Source organism: Drosophila tropicalis, unplaced genomic scaffold (assembly GCF_018151085.1).
Source record: "Drosophila tropicalis isolate 14030-0801.00 unplaced genomic scaffold, ASM1815108v1 contig_413, whole genome shotgun sequence".
NCBI classification, from domain to species: Eukaryota; Metazoa; Arthropoda; class Insecta; order Diptera; family Drosophilidae; genus Drosophila; species Drosophila tropicalis.
Window position 1 is genome coordinate 1663636 of NW_027172877.1, and position 19420 is coordinate 1683055.

The 19420-nt window shown below is 43.2% G+C and overlaps 1 protein-coding gene across 1 annotated transcript in view; it reads left to right on the top strand.

Annotated features, from left to right (window-relative positions):
• Msp300 (Muscle-specific protein 300 kDa) overlaps positions 1 to 19420 on the top strand; it is a 105154-nt gene that overhangs the window by 20483 nt on the left and 65251 nt on the right. The window contains 8 exon segments of the mRNA XM_068285573.1: positions 13 to 179; positions 244 to 520; positions 586 to 3192; positions 3396 to 16580; positions 16892 to 17206; positions 17270 to 18412; positions 18838 to 19020; positions 19160 to 19397. Of these exon segments, the coding sequence (XP_068141674.1) occupies positions 13 to 179; positions 244 to 520; positions 586 to 3192; positions 3396 to 16580; positions 16892 to 17206; positions 17270 to 18412; positions 18838 to 19020; positions 19160 to 19397 (18115 nt within the window).

Sequence of the window (19420 nt, forward strand, 5' to 3'; positions counted from 1 at the left end):
TATTTGATACAGATCGAGGAGAATAGCCGCAACCTAGAATATTTGGGTCATGGTATTGGCGGTTCGGTTAGCTCGCTCGACAGTGTTGGCAATCAGAAGCATGGCGATCTTAAGGCTGAGAAATGGAAGCAAGGTGCCCGTAAAACATTACTTAATTGGGTGACAAATGCCTTGCCAAAGTAAGTAACACGTATTAAATGAAATCCTAATTCATATGCTAATTATATCCATTTCTTTTTACAGAGACATTGGTGTAGATGTGAAGGATTTCGGCGCCAGCTGGAGAGATGGTGTCGCCTTCCTAGCACTTATCGATGCCATTAAAGCGAATTTGGTCAATTTAGCTGAGCTAAAGAAGGCCAGCAATCGTCAACGTTTGGAAACTGCTTTCGATGTGGCCGAAAGCAAATTAGGTATTGCCAAACTCTTGGATGCCGAGGATGTGGATGTACCGAAACCGGATGAGAAGAGTATAATGACATATGTGGCGCAATTTTTGCACAAGTACCCTGAACCAAAGGTAATTTTCACGCAAAAAGCAAAACCATCTACACTGGAACTTATATTACTTCTCATTTCTCGCAGGGTGCATCACGCGATCAATCGCATGTTCAGCAAGAGCTAGACGAATTGCGTCGCTTTTTGATTGAAAAGACCACCGAATATGAGCCAATGGTTAGAATGAATTCATTCCCACGTGATTTTGGTGAATATCTCTTGGCACGTTCTGAGGTCGATGCCCATTTGGCGGCCTACAATCGTTTGAAACAATTGATCGAGAGCCAGAGTGGTTTTCTGCAAATCTCTCACCAATCGTGGAATGAGATAAATGAATTGTGGCAACGTCTTCAATACCAAATGATGTACTGGCTCTGGTTATTGGATTCTGAGTTGCCTGGTGAATTTGGCACAGTCGGCAAATGGCTGGCCGAAGCCGAGAAACTGTTAATGGACAATGAGATACCCAATGCGATGAATGAAGAGACTGCTGCTGTGATTAGTCGAAAACTAGAAGAGCACAAGCTATTCTTTGCCGATTTACCTCGCATTTTGGCCATGTTCGATAATGCTAAACGTTCGCCTTTGGCCCAAAAAGTGCCTCTTGAGCAACTGAGGAATTTGGAAAGACGTCTGCAAGAGGTTGGACCCAAGGCGGCTGAGCGTAGGATTCGTTTGAAGTTCTTGGAACACAAATGCTGCTTGATTGCTTTCTTGAATTTGGTCGAAAATAAGATGAGAGGCTGGACGGGCAAATATGGTCACGAAGAGAAGGTGGCCCAACAATTGGATCAATACAAGAACTTTGTGTCACGCAATAAGATTTTCCAAGAGTTCCAAAAGGCCTTTGTCGACATGCAACAAGTGGTCGAGGAATACAAACGCGAAGGTAATGTTGTGGGCAAGGATGTCACTGAAATTGATCGCTTTATGTATGAAACCGAAGAGCGGTGGAAGCGTGTGTCCATGGAATTGAAGTGTTGCCAAAATTCACTTGAAGAAGTCGTCAACTGTTGGCGCAATTGGAATCAGTTAGCGCCTAATTGTGAGGAATGGCTTAATCTGGCCGAACAGAAACTCAATCAAAGTGAAGATGAGCGTTTGGAATTCTTCCAGGATATCCCAGTATGGAAGGATAAATTCGATGCTTTGGCCAATGCTGGAAACTATTTAATAGCCTCCTGTGAAGAGCCCATTGCTCAGCAGCTCCGACAATTACACGGTTCGCTGGCTGAACGCTTTGATCGTCTCTTCGCCAATACCAAGCAATATATGCATGCTGGAGACATAATACGCTCTCGCCAGGAATACAAATCCGGTATTGAGCAGCTTTCGAAATGGCTACGCAAAGCGGAAGGTATTTTGGATCAGCGTCAAGTTTTGGGCAATAGCCAACAAATTCAGCAATATGGTCAACAATTGCAACAATTGGCCAGTGAAATTGACGACAATGAAGAACTCTTCAAGACAATTAGTCGCAATTTCCAGTCTCTGATACAGGATCTGAAGCGCGACGAGGTTGACAAAATGATGAAACTACTGAAGCAGGAAAAGGAATCATTGGTGCGGATTCGCGCTCAATTGCCAGCCAAACTGCATCTCTATCATCAACTTCAAATTCAGCAAGAATCCCTAGAGGCAGGACAGAAGGAAATCCATCAATGGTTAAGTGAAGCAGAACAGCTTCTGAATACACACAACCTGACTGGTGGACGGGATACGATAAACGAACAACTGAACAAGCACAAGACCTACTTCTCTCGCACTGTCTACTATCGATCCATGTTGGAGAGTAAGAACAAGGTGTTCCAGAATTTATTGAAGGCTGTGACTGCCGATGATAAGATTGATACAGCTCCGGCTGCCCAACAAATGCATCAGTTGAATGAACGCTTCAATTATGTCATACAAAATGCCCAAGATTGGGAACACCGTCTGGGTAATGCCGCTGGAAATTGGAGTACTTTCAAGGATAATGAACGAGTGGTCAGCGAATGGCTTACCCAAGCAGAGTCCATGCTGATTGAAAAACATATCGAGTCCAAGACCACAATTGAAACTCAAAAGTATTTCTTTGAACAAGTCAATGATCGTTGGATGAATGATTTGGTGCATTCAGCACAGGAATTGCTCACAACCCTGCCTCCACCAGAGCAGCCAAGTGTTGTGCATAGCGTTGAACAATTGCAAAATCGATGGAAGAATGTCCTTTCACAAGCCCCATTGCATCTGTTGAAGCTTGAGTTCCGCCTGGATGAGAATGCTTTCTATCAGTCGCTGAAGGACGTTGAAAAGGAACTACAACTTGAACAACAGGCCCTAAACCGTAATGAGGACGTGGACTCTATTCTGCAACGGAATCAACAGTTTCTTTTGCAACAAGATGCTGTTCCCCGTTTGGAAAGGTGTCTTCAGAATATGCAACGTTTGGCCCAAGCCCATAGACAGCAACAACCTGGAGATATTAGTCTTGATCAGGCCTACGACCAAGCCAAGACACAATGGCAACTAATGTCCAATAAACTGGGTGATATGCGTCAGACCTTGCAACAGATTCCTGCCCAATGGCAAGGCTACCATCAGAAGTTCAATGAAATGATTGATTGGATGAACACCGTGGATCAGAGCCTCAAGAATATAGTAAATGAGGTCAACACCATGGAGGAATTCGAGAAGGAGAAGGTTGTTTTCCAGGTAAGTCTTGCTTACAGTTAAAAAAAAAATATATACATATATATATAAAATCATCTTTTCACTGAAACATTTTTTGTCATTTATCTACTGCATGCAGCTAAGGGAGCTAGTGGTAATTGAACATGCTTTTACATTTCATTTTAAAGCTTTAGATGTTTAACGAATTAAATAACTAACTTATCATTAATTTACTTTCTCAACAGAAAATCTGTCAGGATGCCGATAATAAACGAGAGGACATGAAATGGTTGGTTAAAACCCTCGACTCTCTGCTCAGCTATGCCACGGAGGATGAAGCCAATTTGGAGCAAAAGAAATTGGAAGATTTAATTGCACGCTATAAGAATCTTATTCCCACCATTGAGATTACCATGGTGAAGACGGAAGTGTTCTCCAAATGCTACACTTATCGCCGTGAAGTCCACGAGGTTGTGTGCCTGCTAACAAAGGTTAAAGATCAGACAGCCAATATACCAGCACCAGATAGTCTGGAGCGTGTCAATCGATTAATTGAAGAGCAACAATATGCCATTAATCAGCTGGATCACCAGCGTCCTCATATAATGTCCATGCTGCAACGTGGTCGCGATCTTAGCAAGGATGTGCATGCTCCAGCATTTGTCAATGCCGAAGTTAAGAATCTAGAAACTGGCTGGAATCAGGCTTACACCGAAAGCTCTGATAAACTGCAAGCCCTGAAGGGTACCCAAGCAGTGTGGACAGAATTCGTTGATCAAAAGAACGACATTTTCTCTATGCTACAGACAGCAGAAACTGAACTTAGGGCCCTAACCCCACTGCAAACTGATCCCAAGAACGTTAGCCAAGATTTGAAATCAAAGAGAGATTTAAATGTCCAACTGCAACAGGCATCTCACCAATTGTTGCCCAAATTGCATGCTTTGAAATCTGAATTGGCACCGCTAGCTGCAGCTGACAAGCGTCCCATTCTGGAGAAGGAAGTCACCGAGGTCGAAAAGATGTTCTTTAATACCATGGAACATGTCAAAGATCGTGTCGGCTATCTAGAAGATTACAGTGCCAAATGGAACAACTACAAGACACGCCTGGCCGAGCTACAGGAATGGGCCAACAAGGTGGCACCCAAAAATATAGAAGCCTTGCAATCCGAGGATCTGACGCCTGAAGAGCGGGTAGTTAAAGTGCAATCCTTCAAGCGTGTGTTGGCCGATCGTATGAAACAACTGGATCTACTGGCTGCCGACGCTTCCGAACTGGCCCCGAAGGAAGGCAACGTTGCTGAAGCCAAACGTCTCAAGGGCGAGATTAGCAAATTGCAGGAAGTACTCAGTGCCATTAATCGTAATGTGGACCATCAGGCTCAGGCTGTGCAGGAGGATCTGGTCAACTGGCAGCAATTCCAAGCTGGCCTCCAACAAATCAAGCCTGCTGTGGAGCAAAGCGAAGTCAAGGTAAATAATGTAGTTTCTAAACCCATCACCCTTGAAGAAGCCGTTGCCATGCAACAGAATGCCCAACAATTTGAAACACAATGCCAGGAGCAATTGGACAAGCTCCATGGCATTTCCAATATCAGTCATAAAATGTTATGCAAAACCAATGCCCCCGATGAGTTAGATGCCATGCACTCCCGTTGGTCGGCAGTGCATGAAAATGCCAAACAGGCCACGAATAAGCTAGAAAAATTGGTAGCCAATTGGAAGTCATTCGACACGGAAGCTGCTAAACTCGAAGATTGGGTTAACCAGGGTGAGCAGGTCATGGGTAAGCGTCCTGCCGTACTCAATACTCCGCATATCGATAAGCTTGAAAAGGAGTTGGTTAAACTAAAATCCTTCAACAATGAGATTTCCCAGCAACAGGCTAAACTGGTGACCTTAGGTCAAAATGCAGATCAAATTAGTTTGCACTTGGCTCCAGAGGGAGCTGTTGCTTTGAAGGATCGTGTGAATCAACTTAAAGGTAAGCTGCAAAAACTATCCGAGGCTACGCGAGGCAATATCAACGAAGTCTCCGATGCCATTATATCGCGTCAAGACTTCAACGCTAAGCTGGTCAATTTCTCCAACTGGATGGAACAGTTGCGAAATCAAATCACGCAAGTGGAGGAAATTAACCCAGAACGCGTAGAGACCAGTCTACATGTCATTCACGCTCTTCTCCAAGAACATGCTGACAAAAAGCCAAGTTTTAATGCCATCTATGATGAAGTTAAACAGCTGGCTTTGGGAGCCACTCCTGAAGAGTCGAATGCCCTTAATGATGCTTACACTGCGCTGGTGGTCAACTATCAGAATCTGGAGACAAATATGCTCCAAAAGAAGACCGCTTTGGAGAAGTGGACAGAACTTTTGGGCTGGAAAAATGATACGGAATCCCATTTGAATTACTTGAAACATCAGTTGGACAAACCCGAGGCACCATCTGGTGAAGAGCTTAACAAGGTCATCGATGAAATCGATAATCTTGGCCAAGGTTTGTCGTACTGGAAGGGTCAGGCTAAGGAAATTGATGAAAATCCAGCTATTCAACTGAGAGATGCTCTGTCGCGACGTCCGCTAATAGCCACTCAAATTGTCAATGATGTGGAAAATAAATTGGAGAATTTGAAATTGCGCTCCCAAAATCAACAGCAGCAACTTCAACAGATGACCGTCCGCAAGGATAAGTTCCATGCCCTAGAGCACAACTTTGGCAAGGCCTTGCAAGAAAATCGTGATAAGTTGGATCAAATTCTTAAGCAACATCCTACACTGAGCAACATTGATCAAATCTTAGCCGATCTGGTAGCTCTCAATGATGCCCTCAAATATCAAGCTGATCTCAAGAATCGCATACATGATGAGGGCTCTTTGCTAATGCGTGAGGATATAGCAAGTATGCCAGCTATTCAAGAAAGTCTTTTGCATTTGGACAAGAATTACGATTCGCTGCAAAATGAGATTGCCGATCGCATCCAGAAATACAATTTGATCAGTCAAGCCCTACGCGAGTATGCCGAATCCAAGGATAAGCTATCGAAGGAACTCAAGAAAGCCGAGGATTTGTTCAATGGAATTCCTAAGCAGCCGCGTGATGAAACAGAACTTCAACAAGCTTCTGAAAAAACACGCAAGACCATGGAACAGTTACGTAAATCAAAACTTAATGTGGACGAACTTGAACGCCGTGGCAATCATGTGGCCAAATTATTCAATTCTATTGGAGAAGCATCTCCACAGGATATACCCCAGGAAGTGGCTGCTGCTAAACAACAGTGGCAGGACCTACACGACAAGACAGCCAAGAACGCTCATGTCTATGAGACTGAGGCTGTTATCTGGTCACAGATTGAAGATGCTAAAAAGGATCTGTTACCCTGGTTGTCGGAGACAAATCAAGGCCTTTGTGATGCAGCCGATAATTCTATTGAAATTGAATTTGGCCCCATGCGTTTGAGCAAATACCGCACAGAACTACCATCGTACCAAGCCCTAAAGGACACCATTGCTGAGAAGACCAATGACCTTGTAAAGATAAACAATGGAGTGGAGATACCAGCTCTTACAGCACTTAACCAATTACTTGGTGAACAATTCGCTGAAGTTAACAACAATGCGGAACGTTTGAGTGCCGTCACCACCTCCTTCAATGACCAAGAACAAGAGCTTCGCAAACGCTCCAAGAACGCCGGCGAGCAAGTAAGCAAGCTGCGTGAAAAACTCATTAAATGTGACGACATGTCGGGTGATAATAACAAGATTATGGAACGTTTGCTACAATGTCGCGCGATTCGTGCAGAACTTGATCAAAGTGGCAATGAGATCGATAATATCAAACAGAAAGTGGATGAACTACGTAATCTTTACCCCACCTTCAACGAGTCCATTATTCCTAAAGAATTGAATAATGTGCAGAAACGTTATGAGAATGTCGATTTGTATGGCAAAAAGATTGAAGGTTCATTGCTGCAGTTCCTTAAGAAATTCCATGCCGATAAGGTAGGTATGCTTAAGCGCATCATTGCCACACAGCGAGAGAAGGTGGCCTGGTGTCAACCGGAATCCTCGAGTGATAAATACAATCTAGATGTAAAGAAGTCATCTCTACAAGAGGTTGGCAAGAGCCTCGATGACTGCAGGGCCAGACATGCGGAAACTCTCAAGTCTCTAGAAATGCTAAAAGCTGTAGAGTCACCACAGAATTTGGCAGAACTTTCCAGCGATGCCGATCTACTTAACAAGGACATGCAAGCTCTACAAGATAGCTTTGATAAAATCAAAGGTATTCTCGATGAGAATGTTGATTTGTGGTCACAATATGAGCAATCCAATGAGCAAATTTCCAACTGGCTGCGCGACGTCGAGGGACGCATTAAGGCTGAAACAAGCAGTCAGGTAAACTTACCGGAAGTACCGCAAAAACTTCAAGAACTTGCCATTCTCCAGCAAGATGTCCTGGCTCATGAGCCAATCATCAATAACCTGGAGCAAACCTCTCAACAGCTAATCGAAAAGAATCCCGAGGCCCGCATTGGTCAATTTGTGACACACTTAGTTCAGCGTTATCAGACAGTATCCAAGGGTCTGGCTAATCACATTGACAAAATCCGTAATGCCCAATTGTCGAATACGAACTTTGGAAAGGCGTCGAAGGACTTTAATGAATGGTTTGGTGATGCTAAGATTGAGTTCCAGGAACTTGCAAGAATGGGCTCTCCCGGATCATCTTCTGCAACTGCACAACAATTGCAGACGATCAAGAATTATCTCAAGACCTTTGATAATGGACAGATTTTGCTAAACAATGCTGTAGATATTGGTGAGGCTCTCTATCCAGTTGTGTCGCCTGAAAATCGAGAACGCATTCGCGCTGATCTCCGTCAGATGAGGGAGAAGTACGACTACCTAAGGGATGAAGCAAATGCCTTGATGCAACAGGTTGAAGGAGTTCTTATACAAAAGACTTCAATCGAGGAAAGCTACACACAGGTATCACATTATCTCAATGAATCAAAAGCTAAAGTCACGGCTGGTGATGAACTCTATCCCACATTGGCCACCAAAAAGGCCGCCTTGCAAAACTACAAGACTCAACTGCAGGAGATAACATTGCATAAGAATGCATTGAAGCAATTGCACGACAAGGCAGTTACCCTCTGTGATGATGAATCTGAACGTAAAACAGATGATTCCATACAAGAGTATAATGCGCTCTCTAAGAAACTGACTGATCGCATTAATACTGTGGGTAATCAGGTAGTTAAACATGAGGCGTATGATCAAGTATTGGAGAAGGCTCAAGATTGGTTGAACACCATAAAATCAGAGGCCATTGACATTCTCAATGAAACAACCTTCGAGAAGGAAGGTGCGGAAGAGAAACTAGTTGTAGTGGAGAATCTCTTGGAGCACAAACCCGAGGGAGATTCCATCTTTGACACTTGCCACAAGCTCTTGGAGACAGTTTTGACTCAAACCCATCCCAATGGTCATCCAGCATTGCTTAAAGGTTTCAACGAGCCCAAACAAGCCTGGGAAGATTTCATGACATTATGTCAGGATTCGTTGGTTAAACTAAAGCAGCTTTGCTCGAAGTGGGATGAGTTTGATTCCATTATTGAAGAGCTTGATAACTGGATGAAGAACGTTGAGGCAGTGGTGAAGAATCAGAGCCTAAAGAGCACCGCTGAGGCCAAGAGTGCTTATCTGAAACAACTGCAGGATATTTCCAAGGATATAGAACGCCGAGGTAATGCTATCAATCAGCTAATGGATCAAGGGCGTGAAATTGAAGGTGAAACTGATTTGAACCTGAAGCTGTCGCGATTGAATACACGTTATCAGACTTTGAAGAATTTGTGCAAGGAGTCGATAGCCAAGTATATAAACTATGCTAAGGATCATGAAAGTTTCGACAATGATTTTGAAAGCATCAAGCAAAGCTTGCAAGAATCAGTAAATGAGCTGGAAAAACTTAATGACATTGTTGGTGATCAAAGTGCCCTGCAAGATCAGCAGAATAAATTGCGTGAGATGTCTGACAAACGGATCTCTGATTCCACACTCTTTGAAGGACTCATTGATCGTGGTGAGAAATTGTACGGTCACACCAGTCCCGAGGGACGTGAGATCATTCGCCAACAATTGCGTTCCTTGCGTACCATGTGGGACAATTATACTGATGACTTGAATGCGGCCACACAAAAGATCGATCAATGTTTATTGCAATTCAATGAGTTTAGCATTGCTCAGGATCAGTTAACCAAATGGCTAAAGGATGTCGACAAGGCAATGCAGAGTCACACCGAACCAAAAACCACCTTGCAAGAGAAACGTGCACAATTGCAGAACCATAAGCTGCTACATCAAGAGATCACTACACACAATGTTCTCGTGGACAACGTTTGTGATAAGGCTCAAATATTAGTGGATCAAATTAGGGACAACTCCTTAAATGTCTATCTGCAATCGATTAAGCAACTCTTCCAAAGTATTTGTCAGAAATCAGATGAAATACTTAAAAATCTGGAAGATTGTGTTGAGAAGCATAATGAACTGAACAATGCTTTAAGCTCGGCCAAGACTTGGATTTCGAATGAAAAGGCCAAGTTGCTCGAGTGCGACGATGCCTACGGCGAGAAGGCTGATATTAAGCGCAAAATTGAAACCCTAGGTCAGTTGGCCCAGAATAAGCCTCAAGCCATGAAATTGATCAGTGATATTCGTGAGCAATTTGAAAAAGTGAAGCCCACCACTTCGGAGAAAGGCAATGAAGTATTGGAAAAGGAAATCGATGAATTGGAGACCACTTTGAAGAGCCACTTCGATGACATTGAAGGCATTGAGGGCAAACAAAAGGATGTTCTGGCTCAGTGGGAGAAATTCGAAAAAACTTTGGAAGATCTGACCAAATGGTGTCGCACAGCCGAGGCCGTATTCCGTGAACAACAATTAAAATCTACCCTACACGAAAAGGTAGAGCAGCTTGAAAAGTATAAGATACAACGTGAGCTAATTCAGCAAAAGGAAAAGGAAATCGATGCGTTCGGAGATGCTGCCCATGCTCTGCTTAACAATTGTGGAGCCGATCGTCTGAAGACTCTAACCACTCAAATTACCAATCGTTATCAGCTGCTACAGGTTCTTAGCAAAGAAGTGGTCAATCGTTGGTCTAATCTTGTGGATGACCATCAGTATTACCAGGATAAATACAATGAGGTTGACTTATGGTTGCAGCCCATTGAAACGCAGTTAGATAAGGCTCTAAAGGATGAACCGACACAAAGCTCGAATATACTACAAGTACTTTTGTCGGAAAGAGAACAAGCTGAGAGTCTTTTTGCCGCTCTTAATGCAGCTGGCGAAAAAGCTTTGCCAGAGACATCCACACAAGGACGTGAGAAAATCAGAAAAGATCTCCGCGACATTCGTGATCGTTGGGATAAACTGGACGAGGGAATACGTAATCTGGAAAAACGTCAAGAAGCTCAAACAGTGCAACTTTCTAGCTATCAGGACATTTTAAATCAAACTGTCAACTGGCTAGATCAAGTGGAGAAGTTGCTCAGCAATGAGAATCCTTCTACTTGGACAAGTGCTCAAGAAATCCGTTCTAAACTGTACAAATACAAGGCCACTAATCAAGACATTAATTCGCATAAACGAATTGTTGAGGCAGTCAATGAGAAAGCCGCAGCTCTTCTAGGCACAGCTGCTCCCTCGAATGATGATATTGCCAAGGCTGTAACCGAAATAAACAAGCGGTATGAGAAAGTGGGTCAAGATTGTGCAAAATTGGTTAACGACTTGGATCAAGCATTCGATGTGTACCAACAGTTTAGTGAGCTGCAGAAGGCACAACAGGACTATCAAAAGAATCTCTGGGATCGTCTTACCGGCTATTCGGACTATTCAGGCAACAAAGCTGCTTTACAAGCGCGTCTGCAAAAGATCAACGAAATCCAAGATGCCTTACCCGAGGGAGTGGCCAAATTGAAGTCATTAGAAGACCATATTGAACAACAAGCTAGCAATATTCCACCCCGTTCGAAGGAAGCCATGACTCGTGACTTATCCAACCTACATGTTGATTTCGAGAAATTTGGAGCATCTTTAAGTGATGTTAAGAGTGGCCTCGAAAACCGTTTACAGCAATGGAATGATTATGAAGTCAATTTGGATCGTCTCATTAACTGGCTAGGTGAAGCTGAAAATGCCCTGAAGAACTACAACCTAAAGTCATCGTTCGAAGAAAAGGAGGAACAATTAAATAGGTTCCAGTCCTTAGCCCAGAATCTCCGTCAAAACGAATCCGATTTTGATAAGATGAAGGATGATACTTCCGAATTGGTTCAGAGCTCGGGTGAGACTCGCATCGCCGTCAACGTACAACAGGTCTCGTCGCGTTTCCAGTCTATTCAAGCCACTGCCAAGGAAATATTAAAGAAATGCGAACAAGCCGTCCAGGATCATGGTCACTTTAATGATAAGTACAAGCAATGTGCTGATTGGTTGGCCAATGCTCAAGCTCGATATGAGGATTGCAGTGATTTGTCCTCTGTGGGATCACGTGACGATTTACTTAAGAAACAATTGGTAATCCAAGAATTATTGGCCCAACAGCCTACAGCCACACAACTACTTAATAGTACTGTGGAATTGGGTGAAAAGTGCTATGGTTCAACCGCAACTGAGGGTCGCGAGGCTATACGCAGTCAATTGGAGGACTTGACATTCGATCAATTGTTCGATAACATAGCCAGCACTGCAAGAAAGATTCAGGATAAAATTTCAAAATGGTCTGGTTTTGATGAAATCGCTGACAAGTTGAAGAGTTGGCTAGACGAAACGGAAAATGCTTTGCCTGCAGAAATCGAATTAAAGACCACTTTGGATGAGAAGCGTACCAAGTTGCAGTCCTACCGCGATGTTCTTCAAGACATTAACAACCACCAAGTGGAGATTGGTAATCTTCATGAGATAGCTGCCAACTTACCAGAGAAGACTGAGCATGTCGATCAAATCCTTAAGGACATCGATGAGCGTTTCGGCAAATTGCAAAAGCGTGCCCAAGGCTATGTGGAACGTTACGAAGGCATTGTCAGCGCCCATCAACAGTACTCTAAGGCAGTGATGGATGCTCAGGAATTTATTGACTCCACTCTAAACACGGTTCATTACTGGGGTGACCTTGACTTGGAACAAATTTCTCTGCACACCAATCTTGATAGACTGAAGAACCTGAAAGCCAGCTTGGCTGATGAGTTTCCAAGAGTCGATCAGGTGCGTGCTCTGGGTGAGAAGGTCATTCCCGGAACCGTTGATGTTGGACAAATGAATATCAAATCGCAAATTGATACGACACAACAAGAATGGGAAGGTCTTTTGGCGGCCATTGATTCGACTATTGAAGGCATTGAAGCTCGCTTGCAACACTGGGCGGAGTATGAACAGCTGCGTGACCAGTGTCTGGCTTGGATTAGAGACACCGACAATAATCTCCATGCCATTGACTTGAAAGAAGATTTGCCCAAGAAGCGCGCCCAGTTGGATGTCCTTAAGGCTCTACAAGGTGATGTTCGCGCCAAGGAATTGGAAGTCGACAATGTCACAGAGAAGGCACAGACTCTTCTCAAAGGCCCGTCAAGCCATCGTGCCTCTGGACCTGAACTAGTAACCAAATATCAACAAATCTTCCACAAGGTTAAAGATCTAAACAATCGTTGGCAACAATATGTCACTTCGCACGAAGATTTTGATAATTCTCTATCCGATTGCTCATCGTGGATTAATGACATAAAGGAGAAATTGGATTACTGCTCTGATATGTCCTCAATGAGTCAGAAGGAACTGGACAAAAAGTTAGCTACGATCCAAGATGTTATCCTACTGAAGGATGAAGGTTCTGCTCGTGTTCTAAAGATTTTGGAACAGGCTCAGCATGTCTTGGCAAATACTGCACCAGCTGGTCACGAGGCCATTAACAAGGAATGTACAGATTTGCAAGATCTTTGGTCTGGCATAGCGCTACGCATAATGGATGTAAAGTCTAATCTAGATGACTCCATTACACAATGGTCGGGCTTCCTGGACCAAGTACAAACCGTGCGCAAATTTAACGAATGGTTAGAGGGTTTGCTTAAGGAATTGGGTGAACATCAGACCAGCATGACAGAGAAAAGGGCCCAGCTGGATCGTGTCAAGGCCACTGAAGAGAAGGTGCGTGTTGAGAAAATCGATGTGGATGCATTGAAAATCCAAGCCAAGGAAATGATAGCCAGTGGTCAACAGAGCCAGGCTGCATTCCAGGCACAAAAAGTCTTGGATAACTTTGATCAACAGTTTGCAAAGACCCAGAAACTGCTGTCCGATCGACAGGATCAGTACAGAGATCACCGTTTGTTCAAGGAGGCATATGATGATTTGGTCAGTTGGATAAGCCGTGCTCGCGAGAAGTTCCCAGCTCTCAAGCAGAGCAGTCTCAGTGACAAATTAGCAATTGAAAATGCTGTTCAGGCCACAGAGGCATTGTTAAACAAGCAGGCTCAAGGCGAATTACTCGTCGAGCATCTGGTACACACTGGTGAAGTGGTTTTGGCAAGTACATCGAGTCAAGGTCAAGAGATTATACGAAATGATATCCGCGCCTTACGTGACAGCTTCGAGAGTTTGTTCCGTGAAATCAATCAGCAGAAAGAAAATCTGGCCAGTACGATGGTACAGTGGCGTGCTTATAAAGAGGAATATGAGCGTCTCATGGAATGGCTTCAGCAGATTGATATACTTGTCAAGAACCACAAACTCAACTTGTGTCCCAATTTGCCAGAGAAGGAAAAACAGGTTACAGACATGCGGGATGTGATGTCCAAATTGGAGAAGGGCAAACAAGACATCGATAAGTTTAATGCTTCAGCCGCAGGATTACTTAAATCTCATTTGGACAGTTACGTCAATAATCAACTAAGACACCTTAGTTCCATGTATCAAGTCCAAGTTAACCTAGGCAAAGATGTTCTCAAGAAAGTCGAAACAAATCGCGATCAACATAAGGAATATGATTCCAACATGAAGTCCGCAAAGGATTGGATAGCCAATGCCAAGGCTACCATTCAGTCAGCTGGCGATGGAGCTGGTTCGAAGGAGGCTCTTCAACGTCGTCTGGAGCAGATACAGGACTTGATTCGTAACCGTGAATTTGGTCAAAATCTCGTTCACACCGCTATTAACAATGGAGAGAAGATCATTCGGAATACTCGATCAGATGGCCGAGATGCAATCAATCAAGAGATGAAGGATCTGCAAAGCGAATGGGATCGTATTGTAAAGAAAATGTCCACGGCCAAGGTTCAGTTAGAGACGAATCTTCTGCAATGGGCCGATTATAGTTCCAGTTATTCTCAACTGCAACAATGGATCACCGACAGAGAGGCTAAGCTCCAGCAGGCCTGTGAACAGAAAATTGTCAAATCGAAACGCGGCCAGCCAGGACTTAGCAGTGGTCTCAGCGAACGTAAGGCTAATCTGCGCCAGACCAATAACATTGTGCAAGATATTGTTTCGTTTGAGCCAATGATTCAGTCGGTTCAGTCTAAAGCTTCTGATCTGCAACAAGGAGCTCCTGCCACTGAAATCTCTGATAAATATGAGAATCTTACCAAGCAAGCCAAGGATTTGTATGAGAAGCAAAAGAACACAATTGAAAGTTATCAATCATTTATCGATGCAGGCAATGAATTTGCCACCTGGTTGCGCAATGCCAAGGAGCGCCTGAGCAAGTGTTCCGAGCCCACAGGTGATAAACAGGCGTTGGCTGAGAAAACACATCAGCTGAAGATCTTACAAGGTGAAGTACCGGAGGGAGAACAAAAGCTACAAAATGCTTTGGCTCAGGGGGAGATTGCCTGCCGCAGTGCAGAACCAGAAGATAGTGAAATCATTGAACAGGAAGTGGCTTTGCTGCAAGAAGAATTTGATGCCTATGTTGAGGCTTTGAACAAGGCCAAGGATTACCTGGAAGTGGGAATTGTCAAGTGGTCCGACTATCAAGATCAGTACACAGAAGCCCTGGAATGGCTTACAAAGACAGAAGCCCTGGTACAATCGTACAATAAACTACAGGACAGTCTTACCCAAAAGAAGGTCGTTCTAGAAGAATTCCAAGGCCATCTTCAAACTCTCTTTGACTGGCAAAAGACACTTGATCATTTGAATATGAAGGCTCAGGTTCTGTTGGAAACCTGTTCAGATACACGCATTAGCAATTCTATTATGCAGTTGACGACAAAGTACAATGCTTTAATCACTCTGGCAAAGGAGGTAATGCGCCGTCTGGAGATGCACTATCAAGAGCATCAACAGCATCACACACTCTACGAAGAGTGCCAATCGTGGATAGAAAAGACCCGTGAGAAGTTGACGGAATGTGAACATATTCCTGGCACTCTTAATGAGGTTCAAATCAAATTGAACACCGTTAAGAATTTGCGTCAAGGTTTTGAGACGGGACAAAATAAGCTGCGTTATCTATTGGAGCTTAAGGAGAAGGTCATAATGAACACAGAACAGAATGGAGCTGCAAAGATTCAAGAGGATACAGAATCTCTTAAGCAGGACTTCGACAAACTCTTGGTCGATCTCAATGATGTGCGCCAAAAGTTGGCCAATCGTCTGGCTCAGCTGGAGGAGATCTTCAAGCTTTACAAGATTTTACTAGAGTGGCTGGAAGATGTTGAACCCAGTATCAAGTCTAGCGAAGAGTATCTCAATGATTTGAGTGAAAAGCGAGCGGCACTCGAAAAATATCGTGTTATTCATCGCGATATCAGTGGTCACAACGATATTGTAGAAAAAATCAATGCTCGTATTGTCGAAGACGACAGTCTGAATAAGAATGACTTCCAACCTGGATTGAGCAAGTTTGAAGAACTTCAAAGTCAAGTGAACAAGATTATTGAATCATTGGAGAATCAAGTCAACAGTCATGAGAAATATAAGCAAGCCTACAACGAGCTACAAGATTGGTTACGTCGCACTCGCATCGAGGTGGAGCAATGTGCCGATTGCCATGGTGAAAAGGATCAAGTTGAAGATCGTCTTAATCGTTTGGGTGACATTCAATCCACATCCCTAGAAGGCAAATCCTTGCTCGAAGCCTGCGAAGAACTCAGCCAAGCTGTCATCGCCACCAGCGGTAATGAGGGTCAGGATAATGTGGCCCAGGAGATTAAACATCTGACTGGTGAATGGGAAACGCTTCAGGCCCTGTCGCGTGATGCCCGAAGTGGTCTGGAATCATGCCTAGCCGCCTGGCAAACGTTCCTGCAGAAGTTTAACAAAATCAATCTATGGATTGATACGATGAGCAAACGCGTTGCCAAATCTCAAGAGGGTGAAAACAAAACCACCGAAGATTTGGTCAATGCAAAGGTAAGCCAAGTCCAACTACGTCAACAACTACTGTCTTCGCACGCACTGCTAACCACGAAACTGTACTAAAATCAAAGCAGATCTGATCTCTTATCCCCAATATGTAGTTCACCAAAAAAAAATTAAATGTAACAACTAATTCACTAATCACAATTGCTAAGAATTTCAGCCTAATCACTATAAGTAAATTACAAGCATTAATCATTTATACACGAAACACTATTTGTCTAACTGCAACTTCTGCTTTTTGTGCTTAAATATTTACAAAATTTTCGACGTATAAACTAATAAAATGCTTTCACCCCATTTAGAAACTGCTTGATGAGGTGATGACCGAAAAGGATAATGTCGAAGATCTCAATGATAATTGTGAACTTTTAATGGAACAAAGTGCCTGCACACGTATACGTGATCAAACAATTGAAACCCAAGCCAATTATACCAAACTGTTGACTTCTGCCCAAGGATTGGTGGCGAAAATTGAAAAGAATCTGTCTGATCATACAGAGTTCCTTAACTACAAGAAGGAAATGGATGCTTGGATAGAGAAGGCTTCGGAAATACTGGATGACTGTAGCCTGGATGGTGATGCCAAGATTATAGCGCAAAAATTGGACACTGTCAATGTGAGTATAGAAATTCATTTAATATAAATAATTTAATATTGTTTATATTTTATTTCCATGTAGTCATTGGCATCTCGCCTGCCCGAGGGTCAGCATCTTTTAGTTTTGGTTCAGGACGCCTACTCAAAGGCCTCGAACATAACGCCAGAGGACAAGCAGGAGAAATTGCGTGAACTAATGACTAAAGTACGTGAAGATTGGGACTCTCTTGGTCTGGCTGTGAAACAAAAGTTATCTGACTTGAAACAAGCCCAAAATCGTTGGAACGATTTTGCATCCAACAAAGATAAGCTTGAAAAATGGTTGAACGAGGCGGAGAAAACGCTAAAGGTAGCTCCCGAGACAAAGGGTGAATTAAGTGAAATGAAAACATTGTTGGAGCGCTACAAGACTCTGGGCAACGACTTGAAACAGAAGGGTAGCGAATTGGAGCAATTGCAATCGGAGGCTCGAGAATTGGGAACCGAGGTGGATGTTGTCAATCGTTTGCAATCTCGTTGCGATAAACTTAAAAACGATTGTGCCAATCATATCAAGTCCCTGGAACAAGAAATGCTCGACTATAATGCCTATCATCAAAGCTTACAGGATGTTGAGAAGTGGCTATTGCAAATCTCCTTCCAGCTGATGGCCCACAACTCACTCTTCATTTCGAATCGCGAACAGACCCAAGAGCAAATCAAGCAACACGAAGCCCTTTTGTCTGAGATACAGAAATATCAAACCAATTTGGATGATCTAAATTCAAAGGGTCAAGCGCAAATTAAACGATATGAATCATCTACTCCAGCCATACGTCCAACCGTTGAAACACAATTGAAGAACATACAGGACAGTTATAATTCTCTACTTCAGACGTCAGTCCAAATCAAGAATCGTTTGCTTGAGTCTTTGGCCAAGTTCCAAGAATATGAAGATACCCTCAATAGCATAATGCGTAACTTGGAGACCTATGAACCAATTATACAAACCGAATTAGATGCACCGGCCACCAGTCTAGAATTGGCCCAAAGCCAACTGAAATGTGCCCAGGATATGCAAAATAAATTGAACAATGAGAAATCACGTTTGGCTGCTGCTGTACAGGCTTGTGAAGCGGCAACAGCATCGATTAGTCGCCCAAGTTCTCCTCTAGAGACAGCCATGCAGGCCATACCCGAACGTGAATTGATTGTGCGCGCCAAATTGGAAGATCTGCTGGATCAGGTAAGAAGATTAACAAAATCAAGAACAAAAATAAGAAAGCACGTTGAATTTGTAGTTGAAATTTTTAAAGTTAAGCGAATGTATTAAATCAATAGATGGAACAATAATGCAAAAAATATTAGAATTTCGTCCTAAACGAATTGTTTTTTCATCTATGCCTGCTAAGTTCTTTGATTTTTTATTAGATTCCTAATTTGCTAACCAATGATATTTTTCTTTTAATTTAAACCCTCTCCCGTAACACTCAACCGTAATCCACACCATTGCTCTTAATGACTGTTGAATTTACCTTTAACACCCCCCAACCCACTCCACCACACTCACTACACACCCTGTATTTGTTGTTGTAAAATGCACTACCCAACCCCATGAACCGCTATGGCTTTGCTGTGCGCTTTACGCTTTGGCCCAAAAAAAAAAAAAAGCAACCGCCAAGAAAAACTCAGAGCTCAACCAACGATGATGATGATGATCAGATTGAGGTTGAGCTCAGCGATGTAAATGAGGCATTACAGGATCCCATTGCTCACGAACGTATTAGCAACTATCGTCGTATAGTACGGTTAAATAGCGGACATGTGAGCAAGCTTAATGCCCTTGTGGCTAAGGTGAGTTAGCCTGAAAGTAAGCTTGGTGGTGGTTCAGTTTCTATTTATAGAGCATGGCTTTTCTTTTTACTTATTTTGTATGTTTCATAGCTCATTGTGAAATCGTTTTTCTAATTTGTTTGCGAAATCATTTTTGTAGGTGCAATCCCACTTAGGTGGCTTGACTGCATCCGTTAGCGAACTGGAGCAACAGCAGAAACAGCGCGGCGAACTGCAAGATTGGGTTAAGAAGCAACAAAGCTCCGTCTCGGATTGGCTTATGCGTCCATGTAAACTAAGGCCAGAAGCTGCCCAACAAGAATTGGTTTCAATGAATGATTTATTAAACTCCATTGGCGACAAGCGTTCGCAATTAATGCTCGAGATGACTGGATCCTGTAAGTAGAAAAAGCCTCTATGA